This window comes from Sminthopsis crassicaudata, chromosome 4 (assembly GCF_048593235.1).
Source record: "Sminthopsis crassicaudata isolate SCR6 chromosome 4, ASM4859323v1, whole genome shotgun sequence".
NCBI lineage: Eukaryota > Metazoa > Chordata > Mammalia > Dasyuromorphia > Dasyuridae > Sminthopsis > Sminthopsis crassicaudata.
In genome coordinates, this window is record NC_133620.1 from 335,894,333 (window position 1) to 335,917,953 (window position 23,621).

The following is a 23,621-nucleotide window of genomic DNA, read 5'->3' on the forward strand; positions in this document are numbered from 1 at the left end:
GGAGTTGAGGAGCAAATAAAACATTTGTAAATAGTTTAGCACAATCTGTGGCAGATTGTATATGATATATACGTATTAGCTACTACTACTATTAATACTATTATAAAACATGATCATTATAGAGAATTAGTTTCTATTACGCAGTGTTTTCATGAAACAAGTGACATTTTCTACCTCCGTAGATGCATCTTACACCGGGGCCCCACTAGCTCAGTGACTGCGGAGAAGCCCCAGCATAGGGCGGGCTCCAGTTCTGCACAGCTAACCAGCACCGAAAGCTCCAGCTCGCTAGACTGCCGCTCCTTCCCTAGCCGCAGGGGGGCGCAGTCTGCTCAAAGATCCCATGTTTATTAACCCCCGCCAGGCCAGGACCAGACTGAATAACTCTCCCGCCACCCCCACGGGGGCGTTTCCCCGCTTCAGAGCCGGGCTGTTCACAGCGATGCCTGATTTTTGACGAGTATTGATGCGTCAGGACCGGCAATTTCGAAGGAATTGTGTAGGGGAAAGGTTATCCATAAAGGTTGCTAGTGTTAGCATGCGTACGTATGCTCTCAAAACCCGAGGGGCCTGACAGGCACTTTCAAAGGCAGCCTGACTCTGGAGTGGGGTCCTTTGTTAGGCGCGAGATCTGGGGTCCGGGTGTTTTTGGCGGCCCTCGAGCCCCTGGCGCTTGCGTTGACCAGACCGGCAACATGGAGGAACTGGACGGTGAACCCACGCTCACGGTACGTTTCATGCCAACGGGCTGCTAGGAGTAGGGACAGCCTCGGGAGGCTTGGGTGCGTTCCCGCCTTCCGCCGGAGGTCGCTGCCCCGCCCCTCTAGGGGTCACGGCCCAGCTTGAGTGCGCGTCCCGGCCTGGCGGGGGCATGTCGCGAGAGTCGCCGGGCGGCATTTCCTTTGTCTCCAGCTCGCTCCTTGGCCACGCCCACACACGTGGGTGTCCCTCCCTCCTGAGCCCTGGGTGCGCTTCCCACTCGGCCACCCTCCGCCCACTCCCGGGCTTGGTCTGGGTGGGGTTCTCACTGTCACTTTAGCTACGCTGCGGAGTAGTGTGCTGGGCGTGAGGTCATGGAACCCGGATTCAAATTGCGACCTTGGCAATTAACAAATATTCATTAAATTGAATTAATATTGGGCTTCCTACGCACTAAGTTGTTGCATCCTGAGCAAATCACTTAATTGCTTTGTTCCCCTGACAACCGAGTTGTGATGATTTTGCTTTGGTGGAGAGGAGGCTCCTAGAATCAGATAGTTAAAACTGGGATGCTCACAGTTATACTGTGTCTCCCGACCTTCTCCACAACTTTGGTGACTGCATTGCGGCCCCCCGTTCTGCGACTTCTACTGCTGAATCAAACTCTGTTCTCTTGAGGCTCCTCGTTCTGAATAGTTTTATTTCGTCTTGGTAGAGAAGTGGAGAGAAAACCAGAGATGTTTCACAGTCTTGTCCCCTTTGACATTCTCTGTACTTTGATTGAATCCAGTTTCTTCTTTCCCCCTCTCAGAATAGTATTTTATTTTTCAAACGCCTGTAAAGATAGTTTTCAACATTCACTTTTGTAAGATTGTGTGTTCCACATTGCTTCTCCCTCCATTCCTTATTTTTCCCCTTCCCAAGAAAGCAAGCAATCTGATATAGATTATATATGTACAATACAGCGTTCCATATTTTCCACATTTTATGTTGTGCAAGAAAAATCGGACCAAAGGGGAAAAACAATGGATATGCACAGTTTTATAGCTCTTTCTGCATAGTTGAATCCTCTTTCAGCAGAACCACCCGGACCAGATCTGAGCAAAGCTTTGCATCTGTTTAGCGCTGCACTGAACATCTGAATATCACTGAACACTGATGCAATCATTGAATTTGAGATGAACTAACTAGTAGTATATTGTCATCCTGCAAGCTTCCCTAGGGACTTTTAGAGTGAGCCAGCCAAGCTGGGACTTCAACAGGTTTTCCTCTTTTTTTTTCTAAGCTGCTGGCATTATCCTTCTGCTGAAGCTAGTCAGGTCTTTTCCATTCTTTTTCATCTAAGAAAGTTGAACTAGATTGCCTTGAAGGGCCCTTCCAATGAATAGATTCTGTGAATCTGAAACTAATTAGTCAAGAACAAGGATGTACATAGGATGGAGTGCATGTAATCTTGAAATGATTGAAGTAATACTACTTAAGATGAATAGATACTTATTTTTTTTTAAGCTGCATCTTATTGATGCCTTTGGTCTTTGTTCCAGGCATTTCCAATCCTTTCTAGATTGCTTCCTGTTCTGATTCATATTCAATATTAACTCCTTAATCATGGATGTACTATGGGGCTCTATCCTGAGCTTACTTCTTGTCTCTTGCCTAATGACCTCAGCAGTTCCTGTGAACTTATCATATCTATACAAATGATTCCTAAATTCTATATATCCTGCCTTCATCTCTCCTGAGTGGTGTTCATATGTCTCTAGGGGATATTTCAAACTAGGTTACCTAAAGACATCTTAAGCTCAGCTTGTCCAAAACTGAACTCTTTTTTTTTTTCCTTCAACCTCATCCAAGTTCAGTTCTTCTGAACTTTTCCATTTCTGTTGAGTATCACCTTCTAGTCACTCGGACTTGCAGCATTGGTGCCATCTTTAAGTACTTACTCTCTCTCATTGCATATATCACCAATCACTTGACACACCTTGTCATATTTCCATGGCATCTTTCTATTCAGTAATCACCACTGCAATTTAAGCTTATGTCACCTCTCACTGTCATAGCCTCTTAATCAATTGATCTTAGACAGCTGACAAAAGGGATTTTCCTAAAAGTGCAGGTTATACTAAGTCATATATCCCTTCCCAGTGAACAGAGGTTTCCAAGATCAAAGGTAAGCTCCTCTTTCTAGCTTTTAAAGGCCTCAGCCTATCTTTTCAACCTTATTATTATGCATTTCTCTCTTTTTTACACTTTATGGTCCTGCCCAAGCTGACCTTCTCGTTTACCTTCTCATCTGACACTCCATCAACTTTACTTTGTGTGCCTTTGCATTGGTCACTGCTTCTTAAAATCTCTTTTCCTTTCAAAGCTCTTTGCAAGTAATGTCTTCTACATGGCATTTTCTTTTTTCTTAATGGTCAGTATGCCTGGAATAATGAATACTAGGCTATGATACAGTACAAAGAAAGACCAGTGGCATAAAGGTAATCTTTAGAGAGATGTATGACTGTAAGAAGAGGGGGAGAAATCATATATTGAGAGCAAAAATGACTAATGCCCACATACTTTTATGGAAATATCATGGTGTTTAGAGCTAAGGGTATTGGAAGGCTTGGCAAAGGATTTGTGGGAAGACATGGACAAGAATCCCACAGAATGGGAAGACATAGTGTACTGCTGCAGTAGTGTCAGTGATATTACAGATCCATGTAAATATTTTAGGTACAAGGTAACAAACCAGTTTGATATGCTAATATCTGATGTTTTAGATTTTTAGATTTTTAAGATTTAGAAAATCCTTTGAATATATTTTCAGTTGATCCTGATAATAACCCTGTGAGGTGCATATTGTACAGCTAGGATTATCCCCTCTTTACTGATAAGAAAACTGAGACTCAGAAAAATTGAATAACTCCTGGTATCCATAATCACTCACCTAATCAGTAGTCAAAACAGGTCAAAGTGTGTTTTAAAATCCAAAGACTATTCTTAGCTCATGGACTGTGAAAAAACAGGTGATGAGCCAGTTTATTAATCTCTACACTGTAGCATTTCATTAACTTTTTTTTTTTTTTTTGGCTTAGGCAATTGGGTTAAGTGACTTGTTCAGGGCCACACAGCCAAGAAGTGTTAAGTGTCTGAGAGCAGATTTGAACTCAGATCCTCCTGACTTCAGGGCTGGTGCTCTATCCACTGCTACATAGCTGCCCCATATCATTAGCTTTTAATGAAATATTTGATTTTTAAATTGTCAAAGGTTGATAGAATTTGCCTCATTTAATATAAAATACATCTTAGTTATCCACAGGCAAAGATTTTGCTACTGACTATCGATTTGTATTCTGAGTTGTTTAATTGGGGGCAGTATGTGCTTTAGTTGTAACACTTCTTACCAATTTGCATTTTAGTAAGTTGGGGTTTGCTCTGGTTAGGGGCATAGTTTGTGGCTGTGGAACAAACAACTAAAGTTGGTTTATATTAAAAGTGGGTTGGTTCCGTTACTTGGCTTATATGACTTCCTTACTAACCACCTTGGTACAGTTTCACATTTATATAGGCATTTGCAAAGTATTTTTGATTGTATAAACAAATTATTTGAAATTTTAAAACTTCAGATTTCTTTTATTAAGGAGAATTTGACAGTTAATATGTCTTTCTTCTTTCTAGTTGATTCCAGGAGTAAATTCCAAGAAGAGGCAAATGTGTTTTGACTGGGGACCTGGAGAGATGCTGGTGTGTGAAACTTTGTTCAAAAAAAAAGGTAATTAATTTTTATTCTCTTTATGTAGATTCCCTCTGGGTGGCCTTTATTCGTGTGTCTATATTATTAGGGATCTTGACCAGCAGAGACATGAGGAATTTGGACTAATTTCTGATTGTTTTAAATGTTGGAAGCTTTGGCAGTTGTATAATCTTAGTCATGATTGAGAATTTCATAAAGCCTGAAAAATATCCAGTTCAGAATAAACTGTCAGTGTGATTGATCTTCCTGATCTGAGGATAGGTGTGTTTCCTGCCTATGATTCTTGTTCAACTGGAACTTTTATTTTTGCTTTTTCTCTGTCCACTAAGACTGTAACTGTGTTTCACTCTTCTTAACAGTTGCTCTCATTAGAATGACACTTTTAAGATGCTTTAGCTAGTTCTTATTTTCTGTTCTCAGTGTTAAAATAGATTGAATAATGTTTTATTTTTATGAGCTATCTAGGGCTAATTACTGGCAAACATGGCTAGAGATGTGTTTATTGGAAAGACTGTATCCTTTTATTTTTGTTCTTATGAACACCATCTAACTATTGAAGATGGCTTCAGTGTAATCAACAAAAATTTTTTTTTCGGTAATAGCATCATAAACTTTTGAAAAACCACTTGTGAATGTTACTATATTGCTTGCTAGCTCTTTAACTGGGAAATCTTGCTACTTTTTAGACAGTTTTCATATAAGTCTTTGAGGGAATGTTGTTAAAATACCTAAAGTTACTTCAAGAAAAGAGCCTCTTGCAAGAAACATTAAGTCTAGTGAAGGACTTATTTGTGAAATTTTGGGTAAATTATCAATTTTTCAATTTAGTTAATTCTTGAGAATTGTTTTTTCTTAATTTCCTATTTGAAATATTTACTCCCTTTGTTATATCCCAAACAGGAAATGTGGGTATTGGAAATCTCCTTGCAAAGCAGGGCTTTAGCCACCAATTAGGGATCTGCTTAGGAGAGCCTTATAAAAATGCATCCAGATGGTACTTTTACATATTTAACAGGAAAACTTGTCAGCACTTCTAGGTAGAAATACAAGAATCTCTGCCATATAGTTTTGTTTTCTGTTATTCTTATTGAAATTCTAGTTCATGCAAACCACTGCATGCCAAGACAATCTGTTATAGAAATTGTTCTTGTATGTAGAACATGGTTTCTATTTTAGAGGTTTTCATGGAACAATGGTTGCATTGTTCATGAGATAATAAATAGTCAACTTTTCTGTTATCTCTATGGAGGATATGCTGTTACAAATATTATAGAAATTACCTACTTAGAATATATTATTTTGGCAACGATTTACTTTTATTAACTGTTTTGTACAGACTAATATTAAATTTAGAGCCTTTAATCACCAGCTTTTTGAGGATTGTGAGAGGTAGCACATTGAAAGTTGAGAGAGAACATACTTTGGTATATTGTGCAGTAGTGATAGAGTAAAAGTTTACTATGAATAATTTATATGTAGATGGTTAATAAATGACTATATTCTTTTATCTACTGTTTTGGCTAGCTTTAGTGGGATCAGCAGCAATTTAATAAAATAGTAATAGTTAAATAGAGGTAGCATGGCGTAATGGATAGAAAACTGACCTTGAAACCAAGAAGACCAGCTGGGTTCAAGCCCTTCCTTTGACAGATATTCACTGTGATCCTGAGCAAAGCATTGAACTTCAATGTCCCAGATATCTCTGTTAGATTGTAAGTTATAGAGATGTAGACATGCACTAACTTTTATTTAAAAAAATATTTCTTTCCCCCAATCTCTGATAATGAAGTGGCCCTTCTTTTGTTAAGATCCTTCATATCAAGACTGGGAAGCTGGTAAAATTAGAAACTAGAATGGCAGAAAGTAGGCATAGATCCACACCTAACACTTTATACCAAGATAAGGTCGAAATGGGTTCATGATCTAGACATAAAGAATGATATTTTAAATAAATTAGAAGAACATAGGATAGTTTACCTCTCAGATTTATGGAAAAGGAAGGAATTTGTGACCAAAGAAGTAGAGATCATTATTGATCACAAAAAAATAGGTAATTTTAATTATATTAAGTTAAAAAGTTGTTGTATAAAGAATGCAGACAAGATTAGAAGGGAAGTAATAAACTGGGAAAACATTTTTACATCCAAAGGATCTCTTAAAGTCCTCATTTCTAAAATATATAGAGAATTGACTCAAATTTATAATAGTTCAAGCCATTCTCCAATTGATAAATGGTCAAAAGGTAGAATAGACAATTTTCAGATGAAGAAAATTGAAACTATTTGTAGTCACATGAAAAGATCCTCAGGTGATCAGAGAAATGCAAATTAAGACAACTCTGAGATACCACTACACACCTGTTAGATTGGCTAAGATGACAGGAAAAGATGATAATGAATGTTGGAGGGGATATGAGAAAACTGGGACACTGATACATTGTTGATGGAGTTGTGAAAGAATCCAATAATTCTGGAAAGCAATCTGGAACTATGCCCAAAAAATTATCAAACTGTGCATACCCTTTGCAGTGTTACTACTGGGCTTACATCCCAAAGAGATACTAAACAAGAGAAAGGGAACGATGTGTGCCAAAATGTTTGTGGCAGACCTTTTTGTAGTGGCAAGAAACTGGAAACTGAGTGGATGTCCCTCAATTGGAGAATGGCTGAATAAATTATGTATATATGGTATATGAATGCTATGGAATACTATTGTTCTGTAAGAAACGACCAACAGGATGATTTCAGAGAGGCCTGGAGAGACTGATGCTGAGTGAAATGAGCAGAACCAGGAGATCATTATACACAACCACAAGACTATACGACGATCACTTCTGATGGACATGTCTCTCTTCAACAATGAGATAATTCAAACCAGTTCCACTTGTTCAGTGATGAAGAGAGCCATCAGCACCCAAAGAGAGAATCATAGGAACAGAATGTGGAACACAACATAGCATTCTCACTCTCTATGTTGCTTGCATTTTGTTTTCTTTCTCAGTTTTTCTTTTTCTTCTTTCTTGATCTGGTTTTTCTTGTGCAGTAAGATAACTGTACAAATATGTATACATATATTGGATCTAATATGTATTTCAACATATTTAACATGTATTGGACTATCTGCTAGCCAGAGGAGGAGGGGAAAATTTGGAACAAAAGGTTTTGCAAGGGTCAATGTTGGGAAAATTACCCATGCATATGCTTTATAAATAAAAAGCTTTAATTAAAAAAAAAAAAGTCAATTAAAGCCCCCCAAAAAAGAGGGAATATTCCATAGACAAATGATATCCCTGGTTCAAAATCTAGCCTAGCCATATACTTAGATTATTAATTTGATGATTTAAATTTTAAAAGACAATATCTTTTTTTTTTCATTTCAGAAAAAGAAGAGAAGACGTTAGGCTGCCCTTTCATTTATATAGTCCGGAAGGATATAGATGTTTATTCTCGTATCCTTAGGAAACTTTTCAATGAGTCTCATGGCATCTTTGTGGGGCTCCAAAGGATTGAGGAAGAATCAACAGGAAAATCCAGGAAAGCTCAGTAAGTAGCTTGTTGAATGAAGTAGTAACTCATATTTATTTAATTCTTTTTTCATAATATCCCTTGAAGTAGCTAATATCTATAATACCCATTTTGCAGATAAGAAAACCTAGTCTCAGGTTTAATTATTTCTCTGAGGTTATACTGTGTCAGAGCTGGGGATGAAAGCTGAGCTATCTCACACAAAATCAAGTTCTCTTTCCTTTATGCCGAATGAAATAACTCCCAACTAATTTTTGATTTTTTGCATAATAGCTTTTTATTTTTCAAAATATATGCAAAGATAATTTTCAATACCCCTGCAAAATCTTGTGTTTCAAAATTTTTCTTCCTCCCTCCTCTACAGTAAGCAATCCAATATAGATTAAAGATGTTCAACTCTTCTAAACATATTTCCACACTTATGCTACACAAGAAAAATCAGATCAAAAGGAAGAAAAAAATGAGGAAAAAAAAAAAAAGCAAGCAAACAACAACAGAAAAAAGTGAACATACCATGTTGTGATCCATATTCAGTCCCAATAGACCTCTCTCTGAATGCAGATGGCCTTCTCCAGCACAAGTCCACTAGAATTGGCCCAAATCACCTCATTGTTGAAAAGAGTCAAGTCTCCTCACAGTTGATCATCACATAATCTTGTTGCTGTATATACTGTCCTTTTGGTTCTATTCACTTTACTTAGCATCAGTTCGTGTAAAAATCTCCAGACTTTTCCTGAAATCATCCTGCTGATCATTTTTTATAGAACAATAATATTCCATTACATTCATATATCATAACTTATTCAGCCATTCCCCAACTGATGAGCATCTACTCAGTTTCCAGTTCCTTATAACTACAAAAAAGACTGCCACAAACATTTTTGCACATGTGGGGCCTTTTTCTTTTTTTATGATGTCTTTGGGATATAGACTCAGTAGAGACACTGTTGGGTCAAAGGGTGAGCACAGTTTGATAGTCCTTTGGGCATAGTTCCAAATTTCTCTTCCCAACTTATTTTGCAAACTGAACTGGTAAAATAGATAATAAGATCTCAGGCTCAAGTTTTCCTGGACTTTGAGAAATGTAAATTATTTTAAAAAGAGATTATTATATGCCTTTGAATTATTTGGGTTGTACCCCAGGCCGTCTTTTTCTAAGAGTTAATTGGGGTTGATTGGAAAAATGGAAAGTTAGTCATAAAATGTAGTCAAAGTATGTTTTTTGGCTATAACTTTCAACTAGAGAATGGAAAACTAGGATGCAGCCATTGGCTCTGCAGTTAGCTACCACATGGTACCAAAAATGAGGTTGATTCTCTATTAAGCCTTTTACGTACCTTTATATAAACATTGGCAAAATAAAATAAAATCAATTTTAAAAAAAAAATTGGCTATAGAGATGTACCCTGGCCAGCCTTCTTATAAATACTTTGCAAACATATTTCCATATTAGTCATGTTGTAAAAGAAAAATCAGAAGAAAAGGGAAAAAACCATGAGAAAGGAAAAAACACCAAAAAAGTGAAATAGTTTGCTTCAGTCTATATTCAGACTCCATAATTCTTTCTCTGGATATGGATTGTATTTTCTAACATGAGTCTTTTGACTTTGCCCTAGATCATTATATTAAATATGTATATCACTAAAAAAATTTTCTTTTGATAAAACAAATATTTCATAACCAACACCCAAAAAAAGTCCTTTGCAGAATATATTTTGAAGTAGTTAAGCAAAATTGCCTATTAAAGCAGTTAAAACTGATAATATGTATTACTTTATATTTTGCAATTTACTATTTAATAATAGAAATTTGGCAACAATATTGTTCATTTTATTTATGACTTTAATCTTTAATTTTTTTCACTTACATTGTTATAACTGCATTTATTCTGGGCTCTACTTTCTTCATACATACACTTTACACAAATCCTTACTGAATGTTTTTTTAAAAAATAAAAAATAAACTAATTTTTTTCCCCAATTGCATGTAAAAAAGCAATTTTTAGATTTGTTTTTTTTTAATTCTCTCCCTCTCTCTTTTCTCACCTTTCTTTGAGACAGTAAGCAATTTCATATAGATTATACATGTGTAATCATGCAAAACATTTCCATATTAACCATTTTATAAAAGAAAACATAGACACACACACCCCACCACCTCCTCCCCCCCCAAAAAAAAATGAATAAGAAAATAAGAAATAGTATACTTTGATATGCATTCAGACTGTCAATTCTTTTTCTGGGGGTAGATAGCATTTTGTTATCATGAATCCTTTGGAATTGTCTTAGATCTTTATGTTACTAAAAAGGACTAAGTCTATTATAGTTGATTATCATATAGTATTGCTGTTACTTTGTATAATGTTCTTGATCTACTTGATTCATTTTGCATCAGTTCATGTAAGTCTTCCCAGGTTTTTCTGAAAGCATTCTGCCCATCATTTCTTATAATACAGTAGTGTTCCATTACAGTCATATATCAGCCATATCCTAGTTAATGGATGTTCCCCCAATTTCCAACTGAATGCTTTTTTTTTTTTTTTTTTTTTTTTAAACCTTCTTATTCTTTACAGATTGGTTCGAGTGAGTAAAAACTATCGGTCAGTTATAAGGGCCTGTATGGAAGAAATGCATCAAGTAGCAAGTAAGTTATTTTGTGATAGAATTTGAAGATATTTTTAGACTACTTAGAGATTACTTTTGTTATAGCAACTCAGTAGGCTCTAACTTGGAAAAATGTGGCCAAGATGACTGCTCCTAAAAGAAACACTATATATTACAGAAAGTAAGAATGTGAAGTTACTGAAGTGTAAACCAAATTTTATTTCTCCAATTTAAAAAAAGACAATCAATCAAAAAGCATTTACTAAATAACTACTTCTAGGATGTGAAGATACAAAGACAAAAAACATGAAATACCTACCTTTCAGGATATTATGTTCTATCAGGTAAGACAACATGTATAGATAGAAACATTTATAAAATAAATTTAAAGAGAATAAATGCAAACTAGAGATCCTAAATAGCTTAGCTGCATGTGGACAAGTCAGGAAGCTTGAGAGCCATAGTTTTCATATCACTGATCTACAATAAAGGGATATAATATATATTAAAAATAGCTATAAAGAAAGCACTTAAGTTAAACGAATCTGTGACCTCATCAGTATGGATATTAATTCCAGAAATAATTATTATGATCCATGTCTGCCCTCTCATCCTGAGAAATTCTTGTCTGTATCTTTCTACAAATCCTTCATGGACACCTAAAGTACTGGACACCTTTCTCTGCATCTCTTAATGTTTTGTGGTACCAGTGAAGACTTGGGCTATTTGCTAGATATCTGCTGAACCTAACACAGTTGGAAGAAAGGTGCCATAGGTTCATGGTTTTGTCTCATCTTGAAAATGATTTGGGAAGAATGTAACTATAAAGTATCAGTGAATGACTACTGGTTAAATTGAAATCAGTACCTCATCTATATCACCAACTCTTATTGCATTTATTTTATACATATATGTTTGTGTATGTATACACATACATAGAGATTTTGGAGACAGGCATGGTTAAGTGAAGCTGGGATTGTGAATCTGGATTTGAACTCGGGTCCTCCTAACTGCCCCTATTTCATACTCTTATCTTTGGCAGTCATGGACCAGCTTACATTCTCTCCCAGGCATACTTGTTCTTGGTTGGTTGCTTGATTGGTGTCCTTCATTCTTGAAGAGGAACAAAATGACATCACTGTGTGAAAGTTGAATTGTAGTGTGTCCAACTGTAGCTGATCAGACTAATACAAGGATGTAATGCTCTGACACAGGTTGGACCTGAATTGTCCCTATGAACATTTAGGATGGCTTTTTTAATTTTGCTCATCTTGTGTTTCTTCTAAGCTAATTCAATTATGCTTTGCTTATAGAGCACAGTACCCTCCACCATGCTGGATAGTCCTGTGCCAGTGCATCTTATGTCATAAATCATTTCTAAAGTCTTAAGAGAGATCTTGAATGTCCTTGTATTGTTTTTTCTGACCACCTTGTGAGAGCTTCCTATGTGCATTCTCAGTAAAATAATCTTTTTGACAAGTGTACATTTGGCATTCAAATAATATGGTCAACCTAATGGAGTTGAACTCTCTTCTTAGTGAAGCCAATTCTTGCAAGCACTATTATATTATGCTATAACTTATTAACTCCCCATTATGTTTCTTTTTTTGAAAATCAAATTTTATTTTATTTTTATGGAAACTTGCTTTTTTTCCTTCCTATCTTCCCTCTTCCTCTCATTGAGAAAGCAAAAATAAAACCCTATAATAAAGAAGTATAATCAAATAAAACAAATTGCCACAAATTTGGCCAGGTCAGTTTTGGGTTTTTTTAAGTACTAACCTGCATTCTGAGTCAGCTCTCTATCAGGAGGTTTAAATAGCATGTTTTATCATGAATCCTCAGGAATTGATGGTTGGTCATTGTGTTGATCTTAAGTCTTTCAAAGTTGTTTTTCTTTACAATATTATTATTATATAAATTGTTCTTTTGGTTCTGCTCACCTAAGCCTCCAACAGTTCATGGAAAACAATTAAGACGAGGCAGCTAGACGGTGTAGTGAAAAGAAAGCACCAGCCCTGGAGTCAGGAGGACCTGAATTCAAATGCAGCCTCATGCACTTACTACTTCTAATTGTGTTGTTCTAGGCAAGTCACTTAATCCTAATTGCCTTTAAAAAAAGGGAAAAAAAAAAAAAAAAGCAGCAATTCCAGTTTCTTTGAAACTATTCCCTTCAACATTTTTTATGGTACAACAGTAGTCTATCATATTGATATACCATACTTTTCCCAACCATTCTCCAATTTAGTGATCACACCTCCTAGTTTACAGGGTTTTACCACTACAGAAAAGAGCTGCGATAACTATTTTTTGCACATATGGGTCCTTTGTGTCTTTTTTTTTTAATCTCTTTGGGATATAGACCTAGCAGTAGTAGGAAGGCCATCTTTGTCTTTCCCTTGTTGCCCTTTGTGCAACCTGAAATTTTCATTCTTCTGAGATAATGGTGTAAAAACAAATAAAAAATACTCAAAAGAAGAAATTATACATTCTGTTAATAGCAGGATCAGAGAGAAATCTTGTAGTAAGTTTCCTGGAAAAACAGTAAAATTGCAACTCATTAAAAATGTTTTTGTTTGTTTTTATTAGTTGCTGCTCAAGATCCAGTCTCTGGTCGTCAGTATAGCAGTCAGGTACAGTTGCATTTATTATATCTATATCATTAAATTTTAACAATATTTCATTTTTTCCCCAATCACAGCATTTATGTTTTGAATTCCAAATTCTATCCCTCCTTTTCCTCCCCTTTCCTTGAGATGACAACAATATGATATAGGTTATATGTATTCAGTCATATAAAACATTTCCATATTGTTTTATACAAGAAGACAAGAAAGGAAGGAAGAAAGAAAGAAAATAAGAAAATGTGCTTCATCATTTCTTATATCACAGTATTATTCTATCATAATCATATACCACAGTTTATTCAGCCATTTTCCATTTGATGGACATCACCTCAATTTCCAATTCTTTGCTTTCAGAAAAGAACTGCTATTAATATGTTTTTTACATATAGGTTTTTTTGACTTTTTGCTTTTTACCTCTTTTATGATAAAGATCTAATAGTGTTATTTCTAGATCAAAAGGTTTTATGTCTCTTTTGGTCCAAATTGCTCTACAGAATGGTTAAATCAATTGTTGTTTGATTCTTAATCAACCAATTAATCAATGGAGATATTCATCCTAAATTTGCTAGATTAATATAGCTATCATATGGAAATAGAGTATTGGGTTGCTTACCTATATTGTTGATGTGGCGTTAGCCATGTTCAGATCTATTTTAATAAAATATCTTAAAAACTGAGGACTGAAATAGAAGTGTTCTACTTTTTCTTTCTCTGATTATTAGAAAGATTTTAGTTTACAATACCTGGAACAAGAAAAATTAATTTGCAGCTTATTTTAATTTTAATCATTATCTTGTTGTTTTCCATCCCATGTGCTATGCCAAACTCAACAAAGCATTTATTTTCTTGAGTATGAGTTATGACATCAGTCATTTTTCTGACCACTTTGTGGTTCAATTCCTGCTGTGTTCTTATTGTCACAGAATGATTTTTCTCAATTCAAGTCTGTTCTTGATTCTTTTCTTAGGTTTCTATTCTTTCTGCAATGGAGTTGATCTGGAACCTTTGTGAAATCCTCTTTATTGAAGTAGCCCCAGGTGAGAATAACTTGAAGATTTTGTAATCTAAAATGTATTTAAAAGCCATTCCCTGCCATTATCTTCCCATTATTTCTTATTTTGTAGGATTTCTTGCCTAAATTATTCTTCTCAGCTTTCATTCTTTTCCTCAGTTGAATGTAAATTTCTTCAAGGCAGGGACTTTTGCTTTTGTTTTGGTTTGGTTTTTTTGGTCTCTTGGGCCTTGTATAATTTCATATAACATGTACATTGTTGATTTTATTGGTGAATTTAATCAGAAGTACTTAGCATAGCACTGAATAGAAAGAATAGTAATAGCACAGTTAAGACATTCTAAAAATTGTTATTAGGTAGATTCTCTCTTTCTGTATCTGATTATAAATTTTCTTTTTCATATTTCTTACAGAATGTTTTCCATTGCCCTCATAACATTCAACCTTATATATATTTGTACCCGTGTCTTATCTCTCTTATTCAGTTGTAGACTGGTAGGTTAAGAGGCTGTTGTAAATTTTAATCTCATATCTCTTGTTCCTGTATCATGCTCTGTATACAGTAACTACTTAATAAATATATGTTGAATTGATTTCAGGTTGAAGCCAAAAGAATTTTGGAGATTTTCATATAATTAAGCAGAAAGAAGTGAGATTGTGAGAATTTAATCCTTGGAATCATAGTTGCTTGTGATAAATTGTTAAGGATACTAAGTTGTGGGACCTAGGGTGAAGATAACCATGAAAGTATTTCATTTTGTGGCCATGACATTAGTCATAGTGGCCCATGTATGTATATTAATGGTTATAGGACTAATTTGATAGCTGAGAATCAGAGGCAGAGGATATTTAGGTGGCAGTTTCACTTCTGCTTTCTGATAACAGTACTTTTTAAGAAAATACTTATAGTACCCAAATATACCATTAATATTAATTAATAATCTCCCATAACCAGTCTCTGTGCCAACTTAGCTTATTCATCTCTAATGTGAGAAAATGAAAGTTGCTACAGAGGAAACTTGAGGATTAATATGTGACTCTAGTCTTTGCTCTCAGCTGGTCCTCTACTCCTTCACCTCCTTGACTGGGTCCGACTGCATGTGTGTGAGATGGATGCTTTGTCAGCAGATGTTCTTGGTAGTGAAAATCCAAACAAACATGAGAACTTCTGGAATTTGGTAAGAAGTGAATACAGCATGGGCATCTCTTCCCAACATTGGTACCATGGATTCTTGGGTGGGTCTGCAAGCCAAATGCCATGTCCTGTAGGTAGTTAGTATGATCAATTGAAATCATTGACTGCAAGAATATTTTTCATTTTTTCTCTCCTGTCCCAGAGAAAATAGCAATAACTCATATTTAGTTAGGACTAGTTTTGAAAGGATTTCCTCACAGCAGCTCTAAGACGTAGTTTGAATGTTAGCATTTTAGAATGTCTAGAATCCTGTAGTAGGAAGGCAGAGTAATTTAGAAAAATTTGCCCTCTGCTCAAACCTCTCCAATGACTTCAAGTTTTCCAGAATGCATCCAGCTAATTGCAGGAAATATATCTATCCTTTTCTTTTCTTCTTAACTTTCCCTTTCTCATGTCCTATCTGGGCCACTGGGCAGCAGGGAGACCATCACCACTGGGGGCCTCTTTTCCCCCATGTCTTCCCTTTGTCCCCTTTGTTTGCTCCAGGCTAGCCAGAATCTATTTGACTGGCTGCAGGAAGGAAGATCCTCCCTCCTTGCCTTTCTTTCTCTCTGTCCCTGATTTTCAGCTACTTAGAACATTAAGTTCTCTGGGCCTTGGTTTCCTTACCTATAAATGGAGAGAATTGGATGAAACATGATCTCTAAGACATTTTCTTAATTAGATCCCTTTGGCTATTCCTGTACCTCTCTTGGTTCAGAGAAGCCTTGTCAGAGTAGAGAAGGAATATGTTCCAGATGCTAGTTGAGCTTTGGTCTGGTTTCTTTGGTTACTGAAAGATAATTAAGAATCAATTCTATTTTTAAAACTAAAATGTTATAATTATAAAATTAATTAAAAAAACAAAACAAAAAATAGAATTTGGCAAAGAACTTTGGCAAATTTTTGCTCATAGGATCTTAGGGTGGTTCCTCATCCTAAATTGGTTCAAAGAGATTCCTCTGCAGTAAGGGAAGAGTTCTTGTTGAACTGGAAAAGTAGATCCTTTGGATTCTTAGAACTAAAGAATTTATTTAGGGAGAGAACATCCTCAGCTTGGCACCAGCAGTGGGGACTCTGGCCTTACTGGCTTCCTATAGATAGAAGGGTGTGGGATCTCTTGCAGGCAACCCTCTTCGTGCTGCAGGGCCGCCTTGATGAGGCACGGCAAATGCTGTCCAAAGAAGCCGATGCTAACCCTGCTTCAGCCAGCATGTGCAGAGTCCTGGGGGACCTCATGAGGACAATGCCTATTCTCAGCGTAAGTAGGAATAGCCTCAGAACAGGGCAACATGTTAAGGCAACATCAAGGAACCTAGCAAATAGTGCTCTGGGGAATTTTTTTTTTTTTTAAGTTTTATTTATGTTCTTTTTCACATTTCATTTCTCAATAATACTTTCTTATACCCAGTAGAACCCTTCTTCACTAAAGTACAGTAAGGTAAAACAAATTACTACATTGGCTATGTATCTGACCACAGCTGCCTCATTTTTCACTGGTGATCTGCAGAGAAGTAGAAGGAGACCTACAAAGTCTTGACTGGTCATTGCTATGATCAGAATCCTGAAGCTTTTCAGGGTTGTTTTCCTTTACATTATGCTCATTATCTGAAGGGTTTACCTGGTTTTGCTTACACTTCATAGAAATCCAAATTTTGCCAAATTCTTCATATTTGTTGTTTCTTGCAACAGTGACATTCTGTTATGTACATGCATCACAGTTTGTTTCACCATTTCCTAGCTTATGGCCATCTTTTTTGTTTCTACTTCTTTAGTACTACAAAAAGTGCTGCTATAAACACTTTTGCACTTGAGATCTTAACTTTTTTTTTTTTAACCTATTTTGGATATATTTCTAGAAGTGTTATAACTGGTCCAAAGGAGGGAGGAAAGAGACTTAACATATGAGCCCTCTTCCTCTGTAGCCTGGCAACACACAGACATTGACAGAACTGGAGCTGAAATGGCAGCACTGGCATGAGGAATGTGAGCGACATCTCCAAGATGGCACCTTTGCTTCTAACCCTCACTTGGAGTCCCTCTGCAAGGTCTGTGGGAAGGGCAACTGGGTAGACTTTCAGCAGACTGATAGTCCACTAGTTCTTCACTTTCTTTAGTGGTCTGGGGGAGTCTGTGGACACATCTTGAAAATAATGTTTCTGAAAGTGTAAAATATATGGGACAACAGAGGAAAACAGTTATTTAAATGTCCTTAAAAATAAGTTCACAACTTGTGATGGAGAGAGCCATCTATACTCAGAGAGAGGACTATGGGGACTGAGTGTGGATCATAATACAGTATTTTCACCTTTTTTGCTATTTGCTTGCATTTTCTTTTCTTTCTCATTTCCTTTTTGACCTGATTTTTCTTGCACAGCGTGATAAATTTGGAAATATGTATAGAAGAATTACACCTATTTAACATATATTGGATTACTTGCTGTCTAGGGGAGAGGGCATGGAGGAAGGAAGGGAGAAAAATTTGGAACACACAGTTTTGCAAGGGTGTGTGATGAAAACTATCTTTGTATATATTTTGAAAATAAAAAGCTATTATTTCAAAAAACAAAAAAACAAGTTCACAGTCCTCTGGTTAAGAACCCTTGCTCTGTCTTGGTTAGGCCACCCTTGCAGTAAAAGTAGAGCCCCTGCCCTGTCAGAGGAGAAGGAGCCATCTCAGGGAAAATATGTCCCTGGTTCTAGGGGCAAGAACTCGTTCTAAGGGGAATGGACTGTGCTGAACTCACCACTCTGAGCTGACAGAGAATTCACTTCCCTTAGATCATGTTGGGAGAAGACAGTGCTTTACTGGAGCAGAAAGAACTTCTCAGTAACTGGTATCATTTTCTGGTGACTCGGCTCCTCTACTCTCACCCCACAGTGAAACCCATTGAACTGCACTTCTATGCCCAGGTAAGTGTGAAGTCATCACTTTAAGAGAGAAAGTTGTGTGCTGAGGTCTCTGTGCTCTGGAAAAATCAGGGATTTATTTTTAGTTTTATCGTTGCTCTTTTTCTTTATGTCACAGTTATTAATTTCCCTTAAAACAAAGAAAAACAAAAGCATCCAAAATAAAAACCTTGTCTTAACATTCTATATAATATTCTATTCTAATAGAGGCCCACATTTCTACTATAAGAGAGTTGTTTCATTATGTCTTCCCAAGGACATTCATTGGTTTTTCTATTACTCAAGATATAATTTGCTTGATTCTACTTATTTCATTCTACATCAGTTCATACAAATCTTATTTCTTTGAGTTTTTCACATTTATCATTTCTTACTGTACAATGAATGATGATGCATTAGATTCCCAAACCATGTTCCTCCCCTTCACCCCTAACTATTCCCTAACCAATGGACACTCATTTTGTTTTTTTGTTTTTTTCTTTTCTTTTTCTTTCTTCTTTTTTTTTTTTTTTTTTTTTTTTTTGCTGAGGTAATAGGGGTTAAGTGACTTGCCCAGGGTTACACAGCTAGGAAGCGTTAAGTGTCTGAGGCCATCCAGTTCTTTTCTATCAGAGAGAGTACTGTTAGGGATATTTTGACACACATTGGACCTCTGTTTCTATTGTCTTTACTGGGGTATATGCCAGGGATAGGATTGCTGGATGTGGACTATTTAGTTCATCTTCCTGCATAATTCCATTTTGAAATCTAGGTTAGACCACTTCACAGCTCTCTTAAGGTAAAGCTAGGTGGTGCAGTGTATGAGCACTGACTTTGGAGTTAGGAGGACCCGAGTTCAAATATATCCTCAATTACTTATTAGCTATTTGTCCCTGGACAAATCACTTAACTTATTGCCTGCATTATTGTGCCTATCTTCCCACAGCCCCTTCAACATTAATTGTTATTATCTTTTTTCATTTCTGTCCACTTATGGGAAGCGAGATGAAATCTCAAAGTTACTTTATGTTCTTATTATTAGTCATTTAGAGCATTTTTTTTGGTGGTCTTTAATTTGCACAACTTCTTTTGAAGTATGTTAATATTTTTTGATCATTTGAAGAATGATTTTTGGTGTTATGTCAATTCTCCATATATTTTGGGTATCAGATTTTTAATGGTGACCCTTTGTTGATTTTATTAGAACAAGAGATTTTTAATTTTATATAATCAAAATTTTCATTATTCCTTGTTTTATTAAGCATCATTCACTAGCCATAGTTAAGAAAAGTCACCTGATCTTGCTCTCTTCTAATTTTTTTTTTTAACCTTTTATATTCAAGTCATACCATAAATATTGGTGTAATCCTAATTTCTGATAAATTTTCTGACAGTTTTCCTAGCAGTTCTTTTCAAAAAACAAATATATTCCAAGGTATTTAATTGAGTCCTATTTTGGTAAATCCCATTTCCTTTCCCTACAGTTCCCAACTTTGCATCTTCATTTTGCCTTTCTCCTAGAACCTTTAGCTACTTTGGTAATTCAATTCAATTCATTTTGTAATTCAATTCAATTCAATCAATCAATTCCTACAGTCCAGCCTAGATCTCTTTCTGGGAGGTGATAGTAGTCCAGAACCTCTGGACAACATTTTGATGGCAGCTTTTGAATTTGACATTCATCAAGTCATCAAGGAATGCAGGTAGGAATCTCTCTGGTTTTCTCTACCTCTCACTTCTTGCCAATGTCTCTCCTTCCTAAGTTGTATCCCTCTGTTTAGCTGTAGGTGATAATTTTCCCTTGGAAAAAATGGATTTTATCCTGAAAAGCAGAAATAAACGGGGTACCATAGGTCCCTAGTTGTTCACATTATTTCCAAGAGAGTAGGAAATAACTTCCTAAGGAAGAGCTAACTATGTTGAGATTCAGAATATCTTCTAAATTATTTATCCTGTCTTCCTTTTCGCATTGACAACTGTCTTTACAGCATTGCCTTGAGCAACTGGTGGTTTGTTGCTCACTTGACAGACCTCCTGGATCACTGCAAACTTCTTCATTCTCATAACCTCTAGTAAGTATGGCAGAGGGTGGTGGCAGGGAATGGGCAACTTTGATGCTCCTGAGAGAAGGGATTAATTTTATAAGCAGGCATGGAAGCAGAATCTGACTGAGAGTTAGAACCTTGACAGGAGAAAGGCTTTGGTTGCTAATAATCTCATAGTGAGTTTTATTTCAGTTTTGGTTCCAATATGCGAGAATTTCTTCTGCTTGAATATGCATCAGGACTATTTGCTCATCACAGGTAGGAATACTTGGGAAAGATTGGGAGTTTTCTGGTGAAATTGGGAAAAAGGTGGCTTGGAATGTTTTTCCTTATGCAGCCAGCTAATCACTAGCAACAGGGCTATTAAGGACATTTATCTCAGTTGCTAGTGCCTAGTTTACCCAGAATAGCAGTTGGACTCACCCTAGATTGCCCATATCCTTCTCCCTTTGGGGATTTTGTTTTCAGCTTGTGGCAGCTTGGTGTGGATTACTTTGACCATTGTCCAGAGCTGGGCAGGGTTTACCTGGAGCTACATATTGAGCGGATTCCCTTAAACACAGAGCAGAAAGCCCTCAAAATACTTCGGATCTGTGAAAGGAGGCAGATGACTGAACAAGGTAAAATAGGCCCTATTCTTAGATTGCTTTTATTTTGTGATGAAGTGAGTGAGCCATTGTAATTTGTCACTCTTCTTTGTATGTTAGACATCAGAGTGGGGATTGGGTTGTTCGAGATCTCATCACTATCCCGTCTGTACTAGCTAGATTGTAGAAAAATATAGAATGCTGGAGAGTTGGTAATCTACTTACTACATATGATGATGACATGCTCATAAGTTAGTCAATTGGGGAGCAGGCTTACTAGAAAACATCTTTTGCCTTTGTTTAAACAGTGCTTATTTTCATGATTTGTATTTGGCAGCTCTAGATGTAACCTCTATACAATGAGCTGATAAGAGTGCTGGCTTCAGAATCAGAAAGACCTAGAGACCAGTTGCATTTCTAACAAACATTTTCTGTGCAATCTAGATCTGGTTCTTTTAACTGCTGTACACCTCAGCTTCCTTGGGGAAGCAGTGTGCTATATTTTGGACTAAAATTCTACCTTTGCTCTTTACTACCTCTGTGATCTTGGGCAAACTTCATTTGCAAAATGACTGTGATTCTGCAATTCTTTCCAGCTCTATCTCCAAACAAAATTAGAAAGATTTCTCCCTTCCTGTGTCTTCTTTCAAGTCCCTTCTCTCCCTTCAAAGGATTTAATCTGAACTTAGATGATGAATGATGAGCTTAAGATACTGTTTTTCCCTTTAATAAGAATCAAGACTTAAATAGTGCTCAGGGATGAGCTACATGGGATTTCAGGCCCTATCATGATTGAGACTTTTTGGGGCCTAAGGAGTCCTGCGACTCTTTAAAATGCAATATTTGGCAGCATAAGAACAATTTTGTAGGAAATACTGTCATACTAAGGTATTTATGAGCAGAGCAATGAGATAACTATGTGACACCGAAGATTTTCAATTCTGTTTTTATAGTTTTTGTACTTAGCTGGAGTGAACATGTAGTGAACATAATGGGGACAGGCCATGCATGCAGGAGAGAAAGGAAGTGTAGTAGTGAGTGTGCAGCAGACCGTCTAGAATCTATTTATCTCTCTTTCCTTTTGAAAAGTTCGAAGCATTTGTAAGATCCTTGCCATGAAAGCTGTTTGCAACAACCGCCTGGGCTCTGCCTTGTCCTGGAGCATCCGAGCCAAAGATGCAGCTTTTGCCACCCTAGTCTCTGATAGGTGGGTCTGGGCAGGATTGTTCTTGTAAATAGTTAGCTGGAGGGAGGTGCTTCCATTTACCTAGGGCTCAATTGGTGGGAGAATACCTGCTGCCCTCAACTTTATCCTATATATTTCTCTGTAGGTTCCTAAAAGATTACTGTGAACGGGGCAGTTTCTCAGACTTGGATCTCATTGACAACCTGGGCCCAGCTATGATGCTTAGTGATCGTCTGACTTTCTTAGGTATCTCCCCCAAGCTGCTCATCATGCCCAGAAGAGGCTGCAGATCATATCTCTCCTGATAGATGACATCAGTGTCTGTCTGGGCTTGAAAGACCAGGGACATCCTGCAGTGCTGTAAAGCACATTAGGATCTTGAAGTCATCTCCCTGCTCCATATAGTGGCTTTTTGGGGAATAAGGGGAGGACAGGGAATCCAACTTTTGTTTAGTAGCACTTGTAATCTTCCTGAATCCAAAGCCCTATTGGGATTTATCATTACTCTGACTTTGCCTCTCGGGTTAATAGGAAAGTATCGTGAGTTTCACCGGCTATATGGGGAAAATCGCTTTGCTGATGCTGCCTCACTGCTGCTATCACTGATGACTTCCCAAATTGCACCTCGATCCTTCTGGATGACACTACTGACTGATGCCCTTCCTCTACTAGAACAGAAACAGGTGCCAGCCCACAATAGCCTTTCTCTTGAATTTTGGTACTTAAAATCCCACACAATCCAGTAATTTCAATTTGTCAGGTATAAGCTTCTTAGAGGCAATTCATTTTTGAAATCTCTGCTTTCCAGGACATAACCATAATACAAGATATAGGCTGTTTACTATTTTGTGAACTGATTAGACTGCTAAGGGCATCTTGGCAGCTAAAATCCTGGGCTTTTAAAGGGTAGGGGGTTGAGGGAATATGAATTTAAGAATGTCAGGTTCTATCTACCTAGCTAAGATGTTCTGATCACATGTGTTTATTTTTGAGAACTGTAGGCTTAACCTAAGCCAGAGGTTAATGGCTAGTCCCTGATCCAGGAATTTTAACATTCCCCTCCCCCAACCCCTTCCTTAGGTCATCTTTTCTGCTGAGCAAACCTATGAGCTGATGCAATGCCTAGAGGACCTGACAATAGGAAGAACAGAGTCCAGAGATCTTGAGAGTCAGAGACTCCAGGTACTTGGGTCCCAGTTACAAGTGGGGGGCTTGCACTGTGGGTGAGGCAGAGGGCTGTGCCTAACAAACAGTGCTTCTAGGAGGACGACATCGAGACGACTAAAGTGGAAATGCTGAGACTTGCTCTTGCACGAAACCTTGCACGGGCGATTGTGAAAGAGGGAACCTTAGAAGGCTCGTGAAATGGCCAGAAGAGTTGCCAGAACCTTTACTTTGTATGGTGATGTTTGTTTTTCTAAAAAATAAATTTTTTAAACAAATAAAAGGACATTTCATTATCCATCAGGAAAATGATGTGAGCTATGAAAGAATGATGCAATTTGATTTTCATATGTTCTGGCATAGAATTCT

At 36.9% G+C, this 23,621-nt stretch overlaps 1 protein-coding gene across 1 annotated transcript; it reads left to right on the plus strand.

Moving 5' to 3' along the window:
- Window positions 1-493: 493 nt before the first annotated feature.
- On the plus strand, window positions 494-23,535 carry NUP85 (nucleoporin 85). The gene is made up of 19 exons (XM_074265124.1): window positions 494-728; window positions 4,366-4,459; window positions 7,821-7,983; window positions 10,538-10,608; window positions 13,158-13,201; window positions 14,163-14,232; window positions 15,264-15,385; window positions 16,508-16,642; window positions 17,307-17,429; window positions 18,163-18,294; window positions 19,867-19,973; window positions 20,259-20,342; window positions 20,508-20,573; window positions 20,784-20,935; window positions 21,992-22,109; window positions 22,234-22,334; window positions 22,620-22,771; window positions 23,169-23,270; window positions 23,351-23,535. Exons 1-19 carry the CDS (start codon window positions 549-551, stop codon window positions 23,450-23,452), a joined length of 2,118 nt encoding a protein of 705 aa, XP_074121225.1. The 5' UTR covers window positions 494-548; the 3' UTR covers window positions 23,453-23,535.
- Window positions 23,536-23,621: the final 86 nt, after the last annotated feature.